At 36.4% G+C, this 18,021-nt stretch overlaps 1 protein-coding gene across 3 annotated transcripts in view; it reads right to left on the bottom strand.

The window, feature by feature from the left end:
* ANKS1B (ankyrin repeat and sterile alpha motif domain containing 1B) overlaps positions 1 to 18,021 on the bottom strand; it is a 1,301,363-nt gene that overhangs the window by 1,086,563 nt on the left and 196,779 nt on the right. For all 3 annotated transcript variants that reach the window (XM_011934483.1, XM_011934476.1, XM_011934469.1), the window contains exons 5-6: positions 3,801 to 3,876; positions 1,662 to 1,763 (exon numbers count right to left, since the gene is read on the bottom strand). In XM_011934483.1, the coding sequence (XP_011789873.1) occupies positions 1,662 to 1,763; positions 3,801 to 3,876 (178 nt within the window). The remainder of the gene's footprint in view (positions 1 to 1,661; positions 1,764 to 3,800; positions 3,877 to 18,021) is intronic.

Genomic DNA, 18,021 nt, shown 5'->3' on the forward strand with positions numbered 1-18,021 from the left:
GGATTACAGGCTTGAGCCACCGCGCCCGGCCAATCCCAGCACTTTAAAAGGCCAAGGTGGCTGGATCACGTGAGGTCAGGAGTTCAAGACCAGGCTGGCCAATGTGGTAAAATCCCCTCTCTACTAAAAATACAAAAAGTAGCCAGACATGGTGGCAAGTGCCTATAATCCCAGCTACTTGGGAGGCTGAGGTAGAAGAATCACTTGAACCCAGGAGGTGGACATTGCAGTGAGCCAAGATCGCACTGCTACACTCCAGCCTGGGCAACAAGAGCAAAACTCCCTCTCAAAAAAAAAAACAACAAAAAACACACACACACAAACAAAATTCAGTGAGACTCAAAATCCAATATGAAATACAAAGTGCCTAGAGGGAGAAGACTGATAAAAATAGTATGTGCCACTCTTAATTTTTAGCTTTTATTCAATTTAATTTTAATTTTAATTTATATAAAAGGCTATGATTGGATTCTTCTCTGATTCATCTCTGCATGCATTTGACTTGCAATTAACTTCTTTATTGATAAGTAAATTGTAGGGGCCTGAACTTCCCTGAAATGTTTTGGAAATAGAGAAGAGAGGACAATGGCCGCATATAGTGCTTCTATTCTTTTTATTCCTCCTTGGCTTTTGTTGACTACTGTATCTACATGTTCCCTGCCTGACTTGGTTTTAATTCATTTATCTCCCTGCAGAATAATGCTGTTCTTCAGCTTCCCAAATGACACCTAATAAAACCTATCTACCACCCTCGTCTGTCATACTTGCAGCCAATCCATAACAAGTGTAGGAAATAATCACTGCTGAACAGGGTAGAAGCTAAAGGAGAGAAAAAACATCTGGGGTTTTTAAGTAACATGCTACATGTCAGGCCTAATCACCAAACAGGAAGGGAAAGCATTTAAATCTAATATTTTATAAAAGTTTTAGTTCAAGTGATGAAGTATGCAAACTGCAAATAACAAAAATCATACCTAGATAGTTGTCAAACCTTCAACAGAGCTAATAACTGCCACTAACAACAAATGTACTTAAATGACTTTTACCAGAAACTAAGGCTGGTAAGACTGAGTTATTTTACACCATTGGATTAGGAAGGAAATAATCTGTATTCTTTTGGCTAAATACAATTTTTGTTATTATTGATAATCTAACATTTAGATACAAGCTCTGCCACTTAAGAGACATGAATTTGAACAAATCAAATCTCTCAGAGCCTCAGTTTCCCTTATGTGCAAAAATAAAATAATATCTGACTTATCTTACTTCATAGAGTCATAGAAACCAAAGTAGTAGCAAACCCCTGAAAACACTCAAAGTATTATTCAAATGTGAAATAATACTTAATCATCACTACTTTATAGCTTTATTAACTTCCAGCTCATAACTACATATTTACTACATATATATGAATTTTAAAAATACTTCTAATATCAAATGAGTAAATAAACACTTTAACTTCTTTAAAATACTGAGTAGTTAAAAACCAAAAATAAAACATTAAAAGATATTATTATTTAGTTTAAAAGTCTACCATAAAAAATAAAACTAGTAAGTTTGTTCAAAAGTAAACACTAACTCAAAATCCAAAAGAAAACTATAACAGTTTTAATCTGATCTTAACTTTAAGGCAAACTCATCCATCATTCAATACTGTTTACCTTGTAAGAGTGTTGCAATCTGGAGAGATTTCTGAGATGGATGTTCTTTCAGAATGTCCAAGACAGTTCTACCTAAGCTATCCTTTATGTTGGCATCAATTCCTGAAAGAAAAAGAAAAACTCACTAGATATATACCACTGAAGTGTCCTCAAAAGATACTATCAGTATCTAACTGCTGTAATTTCAAACATATACAGACCAAGCACTAAAAGTCATTAAAAAAAAATTAAGTTCTACACACACACACACACACACACACACACACGCACAAGATTTTAGCAAGAAAGAAGGCAGGGGCCTATTGTTACCAAAGATTAGGAACATTCTTGATCACGAGTTAACTCTCAAAGGGCACCCACCCAATGGTTAAGATTGTTTTTCAGGACCCTATGGTATCTTTTTTTCTTTTTTTTTGAGACGGAGTCTTGCTCTGTTGCCCAGGCTGGAGTGCAGTGGCACAATCTCGGCTCACTTCAAGCTCCATCTCCCAAGTTCACGCCATTCTCCTGCCTCAACCTCCCAAATAGCTGGGAATACAGGTGCCCACCACCACGCCCAACTAATTTTTTTTTTTTTTTTTTGTATTTTTAGTAGAGATGGGGTTTCACTGTGTTAGCCAGGATGGTCTCGATCTCCTGACCTCGTGATCTGCCCGCCTTGGCCTCCCAAAGTGCTGGGATTATAGGCGTGAGCCACCGCGCCCAGCCAACCCTATGATATCTTTGGGTTATAACTACTTAACTCAATAGCACACTATCACACTGAAAAATGTTATTGATTTAGAATGTGAATTCCTAAAGTATAATGGTCATGTGATTTATATTCTCTGTATAATACGGTAAAAATATTTAGTAGATTATAATCATGTACCATGTAAGTAACATAAGAATAGTCTTAAAACACTTGAATATTCACAGAGTTGCAAAAGGATGATTATTTTGAACTGTTGTCCACATAGAATTTATTCAAATACAAGGTCAAATACTCCATGATATTTATTTATCCTAGATTGTATTTGTGAGTCACATTCATCATCCACCTGATGAGCAAACTTATTGAAGCATGTAACTAAAACACCTGTTATTACTTTAGTTGTGGAAATATATATTGTATGAAATAACTTATTTTAACGTAACAAATAGCTTTCACCGCCTTAAAAATTTTATGAATTTTCCAAACACATAATTGCAAAAAAAAATAGCCAGTTTACAGGATCTGGTCCCAAATGTTAGTCCATTGTAAGATTATTAAATACATGTTTAAATTTGCATAGGAATGTGTGACCAGCACATATTAATATTTAGATGGTTTCCTCAAATCATTTGTTGTAACACCACACTGCATGACAAAGTTAAATATAAATGAAACTTTAACTTTGTTAAATTGTGTACAAATACAATCACAATACAATAGTCTGCCAATGTTTTTCATTTTATTTTTTAGAGGAAAATAAACACACTATATTCCATAACATGAAAAATTTCCATCAGTTGTTTACAAGCATGAATTTGTACCCATGCCTTTTGATCTTTAAAACAAATCTGACCTCAATTCTAGTTTTATTTCATTTCAATCAGAAAGTACATATGAAAATAAATAAGCCAACTTTATTGTTCCTTCAAAACACTCCCTTTGAAAGGTTCCCTTTAAAATAAATTTCTGTAGCCTACTAACAATAGTTACTCAGTTAATGAACTAACTAGGATAATTTACCTTAAGGAGAGGGAGCTCAAATCTCTGTTTACTGTAGTTCACAATAAAACATAGAAAAACTATTATGTTCTTCAATAAACTAAACAATTGTGACAATTTCTCAAGGATCAATTCGTCTCTCTTACAGAAGGCAGAAATCTCCTTTTTCTTTTGGTAGTTTATCTCTAAAGTACTTAAATGCATAAAATTGTAATAACTAAGAGGTTTGTACTTAAAACATCTATTGCATAAAGGAAGTTGCACATTGATATCAATGTTATCTAAATACTGAAGCTCAGTTCTACATAATACGAATACGTATCTGCATTTTAGAGTAAAGGCAAGAGGGTGATTTGTGAAGAAAACTGTGTTATTTTCCTTTGTCTATTCCCAAAATAGAAATGGTATCTGGCAGGATAAGCTCCATGCAGAATCACAATAGTTACCTGTTTCTAACAGAACTCGTACAACATCCACCTTTCCAAACAAAGCTGCTTCATGAAGTGCACTCCCCTTTTCTGTCTGGAAAAAAAAAAGTAAGAAAAAAGAAAGCACGGTTGTATTTGGAGTGCTTACAGGTTTAAAAAAAATGCTCACATTTTATATATTCATACATATTTTCTGTAATCTCAGCCCTCCTTAACAGAAAGGTAACATGGAATAAAGAAGAGATTCTAAAAGAAAAATCCATTGTCTTGGGGATTATAAAACACCTCTGCTTCTAAATAGAAATTTGGGCCAGGTGCAGTGGCTCACGTCTGTAATCCCAACACTTTGGGAGGCTGAGGCAGATGGATCACCTCAGGTCGGGAGTTCGAGACCAGCCTGGCCAACATGGCAAAACCCCATCTTCTCTACTAAAAATACAAAAATTAGCCACACGTGGTGGTACATGCCTGTAATCCCAGCTACTCAGGAGGCTGAGGCAGGAGAATTGCTTGAACTCAGGAGGCAGAGATTGCAGTGAGCCAAGATCATGCCACTGCACTCCAACCTGGGTGACACAGTGAGACTCCATCTCAAAAATAAATAAATAAATAGCCATTTGATTTTGTTACGTTAGTATGTCACCTTCTCTTAGCTTTAGCTCTCCTTAAGTACAAAATAAGAGAAGTAATGCCTACCTCACAAGGCTTTTGTGACTATGCAAGAAGCTCATTTAATCAGCATGCATTTATTAAACACCAATTATAGGCCAAGAGTAGCTGAAGGATATTCTGAGGTATGGAAATATCATCCTGGCCCTCATATATTCACATTCTATTTGAAGAGACAGATGTATAAACACAGACGCTCCCTGACTTCCAATAGGGTTACCTCCTTCCTGATAAAGCCACCATAAATTGAGTATCCAGTAAGTTGAAAATGCATTTAGGCCGGGTGCAGTGGCTCATGCCTGTAATCCCAGCACTCTGGGAGGCCAAGGTGGGTGGATCACCTGAAGCCAGGAGTTCAGGACCAGTCTGACTAACATGGTAAAACCCCACCTCTACTAAAAATACAAAAAAATTAGCCAGGCATGGTGGCGGGCACCTGTAATCCCAGCTACTTGGGAGGCTGAGGCAGGGGAATTGCTTGAACCAGGAAGGTGGAGGTTGCAGTAAGCTGAGATCGCACCACTGCACTCCAGCCTGGGTGACAGAGTGAGAATCCAAAACACACTTAACCTACCAAACATCATAGCCCAGACTAGCCTACTTTAAATATGCTCAGAACACTTACATTAACCTAGAGTTGGGCAAAATCATTTAACACAAAGCCTATTTTATGATAAAGCATTGACTATCTCACATACCACGTATCGCTAGCCTGGGAAAACATCAAGATTCAAAATTTGAAGCATATCAAAATTGCAACAGTTTCACACCATTTTAAAGCTGAGAAATTGTTAAATTAAATCATTGTAAGTTGGGGGCTGTCTGTAAACATTTATGATAAATGAAATCTAAACAATTTAAAGTAGCCATAAAAAAGAATAAAATCCTGTCATTCACAGCAACATGGATGGGCCTGGAGAATATTATGTTAAGTGAAATAAGTCAGGCACTGAAAGATAAATACCACATGTTCTCACATATGTGTGAGCTAAAAATGTTGGTCCCATAGAAGAAGAGAGTAATATTATGGTTATGAGAGGCTGGGCAGGGGATCAGGGAGAGAAGGATATGGTGAATGACTACAAAATTACAGCTATATAGGAGGAAGAAGTCCTAGTATTATTTAGTAGGGTGATGACAGTTAATGATAATTTATTATATATTTTCAATTACTGGAAGAGAGGATTTTTGAATGTTCCCAACACAAAGAAATGGCAAATGTTTGAAGTGATAGATATGCTAATTACTCTGTCATTACATACTATATTTCATGTATTGAAATATCACTCTGTACCCCTAAATATGTACAATTATTACATGCAACTAAAAGTGAAATTTAAAAGCAAAAAAAAAAAATTTAATGTGGCTTAAGAAACCCAGATGATCTTTTCTCCCTGCTTTCCTCTCCATCCAATCCTTTGCCCATCACAACCCTCTTCCAAACCTCATACCCTATGCTCCAGGCATACTGAACTCTTTCATAATCATTTCATATTGCTTTCTTCCACAGGGAGTCTCAAAGGCTGGTCTCTCTGCTTGGCAGGATCTAACTCCTAGCACTCTTAATCTAGCCATATAGATATGCCACTAGTTAATTTTCAGCGTGAATAAGAATCACCTGCTGAGATAGTTGAAAAACACATTTCTGGGCCCCATCCCCAGAGTTTCTGATTCAGTAGCCTGAGATTAGGCCCTAGAATTTCCATTTCTAACAAATTCCCCTGTGATTCTGCAGGTCTAAACAGTATGCTTTCAGAACCATGAACACGTACTGTATCTCGAATCTTAGCTTAAAATAATTGCATTTATAAAGACATCCCTGGCCCCTGAAGTTTAGTGTTTTTCCTGGATGTTCCACATCAATCTATATTTTCCTTATCACAGCACTCATAATACCACATTACAATTTTATGTAATTGTCTAGTTCCCATAATAAACTGTAAATTCAGTGGAAATGTAGGCCACATCTATTTCTTCACCATTGTATCCCCAATGCCTAGCAAAGTACTTTGAAAATATAGATGTTTAGGAATTCTTTTGAGGGCAAAAAGTGGAGGGAGGGAAGAACACAGGATGAAAAACTAGGACATTTTGTGAGTAGTGCAGGATGAGATTGATTCTGCCTTGAGGAAGCTCAAGGAAGATTCCAAAGATGATGCTTTTTCAGCTACACAAATATTAGTTGTCTCTTATTTTTTTCATTCTTTTTCTTCGTCTCTCAAGAATCTAACAAGTGTCAGTAGGTTGTGTGTGTGTGTGTGTGTGTGTGTGTGTGTGTGTGTGTGTGTTTTCAATTGAGTAGTATCAAGGTAGCAATTTTGTCACCCTATACTAAATGTGATCTCTAATGTGGGATTCTAATCTCAACCTGAAATAGAAATATCACTATAAAATAACATACAATGTAAAAACTCTTTTTTTTTGAGATGGAGTCTTGCTCTGTCGCCCAGGCTGGAGTGCTGTGGCATGATCTCGGCTCACTGCAACCTCCATCTCCCAGGTGCAAGCGATCCTCCTGCCTCAGCTTCCAAAGTAAATTAGATTAAGGCATGCACCACCATGCCCAGCTAATTTTTGTACGTTTAGTAGAGATGGGGTTTCACCATGTTGACCAGGCTGGTCTTGAACTCCTGACCTCAAATGATCCACCCACATCAGCCTCCCAAAGTGCTGAGCTCACAGGCATGAGCCACTGCACCTGACTTTAATTATATAAAAGTCTATTATATAATTAACCCAATCGAAAGTAGATAAGTACATTATTAAGGAGGTTTGAGGAACACTGAATATCAATGTGATCTGAATGTACTTCAAGATGGAATGATTGGAATGCACTTGAATTATAATCTGACTGGCATACGTAGATACTGAAAAAAATGGAAACAAAAAAAATTTTTAAATATACAGTACAATTTTGAAGGAAATGAAAAACTGGAAACTGATTTGGCTCTTAAGAAAATATTTCAATGTGGGGCTTGAACATTTTATTTTTTCCCTTCCTTAAAAATACTTCTTGAAATAATCTAATTTTGCTCATTCTCATGCTGTTTTTCCACCAGGCTTCTGATTACTACTTTGATTTCCTTACACTTTTCACAAAATTTTGGACTTGATTTCAGAAAAATCCTTCCTGATATAGCATGCTTCAGTTCATTCTGAAAACAAACTGAAGAGTATTTTAATTCAGGATTGTGAGGGGAAAGAAATAGAATTCCCCACAGCCTCAGCGAAAGGGGAGGACAGAAAGTATGAACCCCAGGGGTTAGCTTTGGAACAGGTATTTGTTCCAGGGAATCTGTCAACCCATGCTAGACTAGGGCCCGGACTTTAACCAGCCACTCAAGGTGCAAGTGGCAGTGGGGCAGAAGACAGTCTAAAGTCTAAGCAAGCTGAAAGCTTAGATGAGGGACCCCTGCAAAACTCTAAAACCTCTAAAGAACAACATCCTCAGTGAAAATTGAAACAACAACAACACCACATTGCACAGAAGGGGAAAGGATGTCTAACTAGGTCTTGGTTGTAGATAGACTGAAAAAAGTAAATCCCCCTAAGAATGTCTAACCATAATTCTACACTTATATGGTAAGTTTAAGGCAAAACTGTACAATTTCTATGAACTCCAGATCCTCATCCAAAATGCAGAATCAAGTGGTCCTGGATTTCTAATAATACAGGCAGATATAAATATTTAGAAAAAAACAGATATAGAAATCCCCTCTGTAAAAGTACACCTTCAACTCAGGCCTCCAAATATTATAGCAGATGAAGCTCTAAGAAATACAAATTCAAAATTATAAATTACTGAATGTGAAAGGAAACATCCCACCATGAACAAGAATTAGTAAATAAAAATACCAAAGAATAAAACTCACAAAAATTTCATATACTGAAATGGTCAGCTATAGAATATAATACATATGTGATAAATAAGATGAAAGAACTAGAAAAGAAAATTATCAAAATTGACCAGAGGTGAAAATGAACCAAATAGCATTCTAGAAATAGAAAATATAATATTTAAAATCAATGGCTTAATAACATATAAGATATCTACTGAAAGGGTATTGAACTGGATGATAGTTTTTTTAAGTACATAATTGATAGGGTTTGGCTATGTCCCCACCCAAATCTCATCTTGAATTTTAGTTCCCATAATCTCCATGTGTCATGAAAGGGACCTGGTGGGAGGTAATTTACTCATGGAGGCAGTTACCCTCATGCTGTTCTCATGACAGTGAGTGAGTTTTCACAAGAGCTAATGGTTTTATAAGGGGCTTTTCCCCCTTTAGCTCAGCACTTCCTCTTGCCTGCCACCACTCAAGATGTGACTTTGCTCCTCCTTCACCTTCCACCATGATTGTGAAGCTTCCCCAGCCGTGTGGAACTGTAAGTCAATTAAACCTCTTTCCTTTATAAATTATAACCTCAGGTATGTCTTTATTAGGAGACATACTAATAGGAGACTTAATTAGGAGAACAGACTAATACAATAATGCAATAAAAAGAATAAGAGATGAAGAATAGGGCAAAACTGCAGAATATAAGCCTACACCATTTGTCTTCCCCACTGGAACACCGAATATTAACAACTATCTGCACACAGAAAGGCACTGTCACAAGAACCAAAAGTCAGGTGAACAATCACAGTATCTGGTTTTAACTTCCTACTGCTGAAACAGACACTGAGGAGGGCAGAAGAGAAAGTCTTCAATCATGGGCGCCGCCCTTCTTCCATTCCGTGGCAGTGGCCATGCTGCAGATAGAAAATCTGTGCATTTTAGGAAGGGAGAGGGCAGTGACTGAGGAACTTTACATTGAACTCAGTGCTGCTTTGTAAGAGTGGAAAATAAAGCTGTGTGGGGTTCAGCCAGAGCCCACACATTGAGGGGGCATTTGGACCAGCCCCAGCTAGAAGGGAATCACCCATCCCAGAGGTTGGAATGTGAGTCTCTCAACAAGCCTCACCACTACACTGTAGGCTGAAGTGCTCTGGGATCCTCAGTAAACTTGAAAGGCAGTCTAGGACACAAGCACTGCAATTCCTAGGCAAATCCTAGTGCTAGGCTGGGCTTAGAGCCAGTAGACAAGGTTGGCGCATGACCTAGGGAGACACCAGCACATAGGGCTAAGGAAGTGCCTATGCCATCCCTCCACCAACCCCAGGCAGTGCAGTTCACAACAATAAAAGTAACTTCTCCCTTCTATTTAAGGAGAGGAGAGTGAAGAGTAAAGAGGACTTTGTCTTACATCTTAGATACCAGCTCAGCCATAGTAGGACAGGACACTGGGCAGAGTTGTGGAGCCCTAACTCCTGGATATTTCTAGACGTACGTTGGGCCAAAAGGGAACTCACTGCCTTGGAGGAAATAACCCAGTCCTGGCAGGATTCATCATCTGCTGACTAAAGAGCTCTTGGAGCCTAAATAATCAGCAGCAATAACCAGGGAGTATACCATGGGCCTTATGGTCTGAGAAATGCTGGCTTCAAGGGTTATCCAGCACAGTCCCAGCTGTGGTGGCTAAGGTGAACAACTTCTGTTTGAAAACAGCAGAGGGAAAAGTAAAGGGGTCTTTGCCTTGCACCTAAGGTACCACTTTGGCGCAGGCACATGGAGTCTCTGAGTCCAGGCCTAGGCTCTTGGACAACATTTCTGAATCTGTACTGGACCAGAGAGAAGCCTACTACCCTATAGGGTGAGTCTGAGACCTCACAGCACTCATCATAAGATGATGAAAGAGCCCTTGGGATTTAAGTAAACACTGGCAGTGACCTAGAAGAACCCTCGTGGACCAAAAGTGGTGGTGGTCACAGGGACAGGCTCCTGTGCTTGTGGAAAAGGGAAGAAAGAGTAAGAAGGACTTTGTAATGCAGTGTGAGTGTCAACTTAACTGCAGTAAATTAGAACATAAGGTAAACTGCTAAGGTTTTTGACTCTAATCCTTGGCTTCCAGACAGCTACTCTGGACATGTCCAGGGTCTGGAGGAACTCACTGCCCTGAAGATAAGGATACAGTGCCAAGCTGGCTTCAGGTCTGACCCAATGCAATGCTAGTGGTGGTTTCCAAAGGGGTGTTTGCATCACCACACCCCCAGGTACAGGTGGCTCAGCACAGAAAGACAGACTCTATTTCTTTGGGAGAAAGGAGAAAGAAGAGTATCTGCCTGGTAATACAGAGAATTCTTCCAGATCTTATCCAATACCACTAAGGCAGTACCTCTATGAGTCTGCAAAAACCACAATGTTAGTGGATTTGGGGCCCAATTCCCTTCAAATGCCTGGAAAGTCTTCCTAAGAAGGACAGATACAAACAAGCCCAGACTGTGAAGACTACAGTTAATATCTAACTCTTCAATGCACAAATACTGATGAATATCTACAAGCATCAAGACCATTCAAGAAAACATGACCTCACCAAATGAACTGCATAAGGCACCAGGGACAAGTCCTGGAGAAAAAATAGATATATGATATTTAAGACAGAGAGTTTAAAATAGCTGTTTTGAGGAAACTCAAAGAAATTCAAAATAACACAGAGAAGGAATTCAGAATTCTATCAGACAAATTTAACAAAGAGAATGAAATAATTTAAAAGAATCAAGCAAAAATTCTAGAGTTGAAAATTGCAATTGATGTAATGAAGAATGCATGAGAGTCTCTTAAGAGCAGAATCAGTCCAGAAGAAAAAATTAATGAGCTTGAAGACAGGTATTTGAAAACATACTCAGAGTCTATGGCCATAACACCCTGAACACGCCCAATCTCATCTGAAAACGAGAATCTGAGAAGAGATTCTGTCTTCTCAAAAGAAAGAAAATAAAAAAAGAGAAGAGAAAATTTAAAAAGAATACAAAGCAATGAAATCTGCTTTCAAGATCTAGAAAACAATCTCAAAAGGGCAAATCTAAAAGTTACCGGCCTTAAAGAGGAGGTTGAGAAAGAGTTAGGGGTATAAGGTTTATTCAAAGGGATAATATTGGAGAACTTCCCAAACCTAAAGAAAGATATTAACATTCAAGGACAAGAAGGTTATAGAGCACCAAGCAGATTTAAACCAAAGAAGACTACTTCAAGGCATTTAAGAATCAAACTCCCAAAGGTCAAAGATAAATAAATAATCCTAAAAGCAGTAAGAGAAAATAAATAAATAACATACAATGGAGCTCCAATATATCTGGCAGCAGACCTTTCAATGGAAATCTTACAGGCCAGGAGAGTGGCATGACATATTTAAAGTGCTGAAAGAAGAAAACTTTTACCCTAAAATGGTATATCTGGCAAAAATATCCTTCAAGCATGAAAGAGAAATAAAGACCTTCCCAGACGAGCAAAATCTGAGAGATTTCATCAACACCAGAGTTGTCTTATAAGAAATGCTAAAGGGAGTTCTTCGATCTGAAAGAAAAGGATGTTAATAAGCAATAAGAAATCATTTGAAGGTGCAAAACTCACTGGTAATAGGCCACAGAAAACCCAGAATAACACTGTAATTATGGTTTGAAAACTACTTTTATCTTAAGTAGAAACATTAAACAATGAACCAAAAATTAATAATGACTACAACAAATTTTCAAGACACAAAGAATGAAATAAGACAAAAAGAAAAACAACAAAAAGTTAAAAAGTTGGCTGACAAAGTTAAAGTGTATAGTTTTTATTAGTTTTCTTTTTCTGTGTTTGTTTGTTAGTTTATGCAATCAGTGTTGTCATCAATTTAAAGTAATAGGCTATAAGGCAGTATTTGCAAGCCTCATGGTAGCTTCAAATAAAAAAACATACAATGGGTACACAAAAAAATTAAAAAGCATGAAATTAAAGCCTACTGCCAGAGAAAATCACCTTCACTAAAAGGAAGATAGGAAGAAAGGAAAGAAGGAAGAACAGACTGCCAAGAGAGAGAAAAATAACAAAATGACAGGAGTAAGTCCTTACTTATTAACGATAACATTAAATGTATATGGAGTAAACTCTCCAATCAAAAGACATAGAGTGGCTGAATAGATGAAAAAACAAAACCCAGTGATCTGATGCCCACAGGAAGTACATGTTACCTGTAAAGATACATACAGATTAAAAATAAATGGATGTAAAAAGATACTCCATGTCAACAGAAACCAAAAAACCGCAGGAGTAGCTATACGTATATTAGGCAAAATAGATTTTAAGACAAAAATTGTAGGAAACGACAAAGAAGGTCATTATATAATGACAAAGGGGTCAATTCAGCAAGAGGATATTACAATTGTAAATATATATGCACCAAACACTGGAGTACTCACATATATAAAGCAAATATTATTAGTGCTAAAGAGAAAGATAGACCTACATACAATAATAGCCGGAGACTTCAACTCCCCACTTTCAGCATTGGATAGATTTTCCAGACAGAAAATCAGCAAATAAACATTGGCCTTAATCTGCACTTTAGAAAAAATAGAACATTTTATCTGATGGCTGCAAAATACACATTCTTCTCCTCAGCACATGGATCATTCTCAAGGACAGAATATGTGTTAGGTCACAAAACCAATTTTTAAACATTTTTTAAAAATGAAAAAATATCAAGCATCATCCCTGACCACAGTGGAATAAAACTATAAATCAATAACAAGGGAAATTTTGGAAACTATACGAACAGATGAAAATTAAACAATATGCTCCTGAATAAGTGGGTCAATGAAGAAATTAGAAAGAAAATTTTAAAATTCCTTGAAATAAGATCATGGAAACACAGCATACCAAAACCTATGGGATACAGCAAAAGTAGTACTAAGAGGAAACTTTATAGCCATCAGTGCCTACATCAAAAAGGAAGAAAAGCTTCAAATAATCTAATGATGCATCTTAAAGAATTTAAAAAGCAAGAGTAAGCTGAATGCAAAATTAAGAGAAGAAAGGAAATAATAAGGATCAGAGTAGACATAAATGAATTTGAAATGATTATAAAAAAAGACAACAGATCAATGAAACAAAAAGTTGTTGTTTTGAAAAGAACAACACAATTGACAACCCTTTAGCCAGACTAAGACAAGAGAGAAGACCCAAATAAATGAAATCAGAAATGAAAAAGGAGACATTACAACTAGTATCACAGAAATTCAAAGGATCCATAAGTGGCTGATATGAACAACTATATACCAACAAACTGAAAAATCTAGAAGAGATGGATAAATTCCGAGATACATACAACCTACTAAAATTGAACCATTAGGAATTCCAAAGCCTGAACAGACCAATAACAAGTAACAAGATCTAAGCCATAATAAAAAGTCTCCCAGTAAAGAAAACTGCAGGACAGATGGCTTCACTGATGAATTCTACCAAACATTTAAAACACTAATACCAATCCTACACAAACTGTTCTGAAAAACAGAGGAAGATGGAATACTTACAAACCCATTCTACAAGACCGGTATTAATCTGATACTAAACCCAAAGACACATCAAAAAAAGAAAACTATAGACCAATATCTCTAATTGCTATTGATGTAAAAATCCTCAACAAAACACAAGCAAACCAAATTCAACAACAAAGTAGGATTTATCCCTGCAATGCAAGGATGGTTCAACATATGCAAATCAATCAATGTGATACTCTGTATCAACAGAATGAAGGACAAAAAACATGATCTCTTTCAACTAACACTGAAAACATATTTGATGAAGTCCAACATCCCTTCCTAATTAAAAAAAAAAATACTCAAAACACCTCAATGTAATAAAAGCCATATATGACAGACTTATGGCTAGTATCATACTGAATGGGGGAAAACCAAAAGCCTTTCCTCTAAGATCTGGAATACAACAAGAATGCCCACTTTCACCACTGTTACTCAAAATAGAACTGGAAATCCTAGCTAGAGCAATTAAACAAGAGAAAGACATAAAGGGCATCCAAATTGGAAAGGAAGAAGTCAAATTATCCTTGTTTGCAGATAATACAATCTTATATTTTCAAAAACCTAAAGGCTCCACTGAAAAACTATTAGAACTGATAAACAAATGTAGCAACATACAAAATTAACATTCAGTCTCATAACATACAAAAATCAGCAGCATTTCTATATGCCAACAGTAAACAATGTGAAAAAGAAAATTTTTAAAATCCCATTTACAGTAGCCACACATAAAACTAAACACCTAGGAATTAATCAAAGAAGTGAAAAATCTCTACAATGAAAACTGTAAAATACTGATGAAAGAGATTGAAGAGGACACCAAAAATGGAAAGATATTCCATGTTCACGAACTGGAAGAATCAATATTGTTAAAATGTCCAAACTAACCAAAGCAATCTACAGATTCAATGCAATACCTATCAAAATACCAATGACATTTTTTACAGAAATGGAAAAACAATCCCAATATTTATACAGAATCACCAAAGACCCAGAATAGTCAAAGCAAACCTGAGCAAAAAGAATAAAACTGAAGGAATAATATTACGTGACTTCAAATTATACTACAGAGCTATAGTAACCAAATCAGAATGGTACTGGCATAAAATCAGACACATAGACCAATAGAATAAAATAGAAAACCTAGAAAAAAATCCACATACCTACAGTGAACTCATTTTTGACAAAAGAGCCAAGAACATACACTGGTAAAAAGACAGTCTCAATAAATGGTGCTGGCAAAACTGAATATCCATATGCAGAACAATGAAACTAGACTCCTATCTCTCACAATATACAAAACTCAAATCAAAATGGATTAAAGATTTAAATCTAAGACTTCAAACTCTGAAACTACTACAGAAAAACTTTGAGAAAAATCTCCAGGATATTGGTCTCAGCAAAGATTTCTTGAGTAATACTCCACAAGCACAAACAACCAAAGTAAAAATGGACAAATGGGATCATATCAAGTTAAAAAGTTTCTGCACAGCAAAAGAAACAATCAACAAAGTGAAGAGGCAACCCACAGAATGGGAGAAAATATTTGCAAACTACTCATCAGACAAGGGATTAGTAACCAGAATATATAAGGAACAAAAAAACTTTATAGGAAAACGTCTAGTAATCCAACTGAAATACTGGCAAAACATTTGAATAGATATTTCTCAAAAGAAGACACACAAATGGCAAACAGCTATACGAAAAGGTGCTCAGCATCATTGATCATCAGAGAAATGCAAATTAAAACTACAATGAAATGTTTCCTCACCCCAGTTAAAATGGCTTTCATCCAAATGTTAAGCAATAACAAATGCTGGTGAGGATATGAAAACAAGGGAATCCTCATATACTGTAGGTGGGAATGTAAATTAGTACAACCACTATGAAGAACAGTTTGGAGGTTCCTCAAGAAACTAAAAATAGAGCTACCAAATGATCCAGCAATCCCACTGCTGGATATCTACCCCAAAGAAAGGAAATCAGTATTTTGAAGAGATATTTACAATCTCATGTTTGTTGTGGCACTTTTCACAATAGCCAAGATTTGGAAGCAATCTAAGTGTCCATCAACAGAAGAAAGGATAAAGAAAATGTGGTACATACACACACACACACACACACACACACATTTCTTGGAGACTATACAGCCACACAAAAAGAATAAGATTCTGTCATTTGCAACAACATGGATGGAACTGGAGATCATTACATTAAGTGAAATAAGCCAGGCTCAGACACACAAATATCACATGTTCTCAGTTGTTTGTGGGATCTAAAAATCAAAACAATTGAACTCATAGAGATAAAGGAGGATGGTTACCAGAGGCTGGGAAGGGTAGTGGGAGCACAGAGGTTAGAGGGAGGTGGGAATGGTTAAACGGTACAAAAAATAGAAAGAATGAATAAGACCTAGTATTTGATAGCACACAGGGGCACTATGATCAATAATTATTCAACTGTACATTTAAAAATAAAATAATAAAATTGTTTGTAACACAAAAGATAAATGCTTGAGGGGATGGATACTCAATTTCCCATGATGTGATTATTGTACATTGCATATGCGTACCAAAATATCTCATGTACCCCATAAATATACACACCTACTATGTACCCACAAAAATTTTACATTTAAAATTTTTTAAATGGTTACAGAAACAACTAAGCAAAGAAGGTAAAAAAAGAAATATGAGATAGAAAATATGAAAGACAGAATAAAATAAGAGGATTCAACATATGTCTAATCAGAGTTTTAGAAGAAGAAGATAGTGGTAAATAATAGTCAGTGGCTAAGAACTTTACATAATTGATAAGACACTAAGTTCCAGGACCAGCAAGAAAGATAAATGAAAAGAATACATCCTGGATATATCACAGTAAAACTACAAAACTACTAAGATAATAACTTTAAAACACCCTGAGGGAAAAAATGCCTAAAAAGAAATAATAAGTATATCAATAGCTGACTTCTCAACAAAAATATAGTCAGAAGAAAGTATAATGCCTTCATGTGACAAGAGAAAAAAAACCATCAACCTAGCATTCTACATTCAGCCAAACTACCTTCTAAGAATGAGAGTAAAATAAAAACATTTTCAGACAGACTAAAAATGAATGGTTACTTAAGACTCTTACTGAAAGAACTTCTATAGGATATAAATCAGAAAAGGAACTGAGATGCAAGAAGTAATGATAAATAAAGAGAACAGTTAATACGAGGCTAAATCTAAACAAATATTTAAAAATATAGTAGTGTCTACTTTCGGCGCTGATTCGGTTCCCCAGGTACTTTGATAAAGGATGATGCACACTGTAGACACTGAAAGGATCCCACCTTATATACAGGGAATATATTCCAAGCATCCCAGTGGATGTCTAAGACCAAGGATAGTGCTGAACCCGAATGCCATCCATCAGAATTCATTTCTGTTCATGTCTTCCATCAACAAATTTAAGGCCTTTTCCATCTTAACTAAACACTTACCATGCACTATAGCTGTAACTTCTGCAGTTTGAGGCACAACAGCAAAACTAGTACAAATTTCTTTTTCTTTCTTCTCAACTTCAGATAGAGGATTCATTCTTACCATAGATCTTAGCAACCTCTGCGTACAAGTTTTTCTTTTCTTTAGTAGGTCAAGAACTTTCACCTTTTCACGTAGAGGAAGCACTTCACAGCTTCTCTTTGGAATATTCAAATTGTCAGCATCACTACTCTTGTGCTCTGGGGCCATTATTAAGTAAAATATGGGTGACTTGAACCCAAGCAGTGCAACACCAGAACAGTCGATCTGATAATCAAGAGGGCTACCAATAGGCGAGTAGTGTCTACAGCACAGAGATGCTGGACAAAGGGATGATTCATGTCCCAGGCAGGACAAAGTACGATGGTGAGAGGTTTCATCATGCTACTCAGAATAGCATGCAATTTAAAATGTATAAGTTGTTTATTTCTATAATTTTCCATTTAATGTTTTCAGACCGTGGTTGATTGCAAGCATCTGAAACTACAGAAAACTAAACCTCAGATAAAGGTTGGATGGGTGGCAGGGGGTGGGGGGAACTATTATATTCTAGACAATGAAAATACATAATCTCCACCATAAATCAACAAATCTCTTTCTGCAAAAAGCAGATGTAGCAAACCTGGGTTTCAGTGGCAGCTTGGTT

The sequence above is a fragment of the Colobus angolensis genome, unplaced genomic scaffold (genome assembly GCF_000951035.1).
Source record: "Colobus angolensis palliatus isolate OR3802 unplaced genomic scaffold, Cang.pa_1.0 Scaffold10, whole genome shotgun sequence".
Lineage (NCBI taxonomy): Eukaryota > Metazoa > Chordata > Mammalia > Primates > Cercopithecidae > Colobus > Colobus angolensis.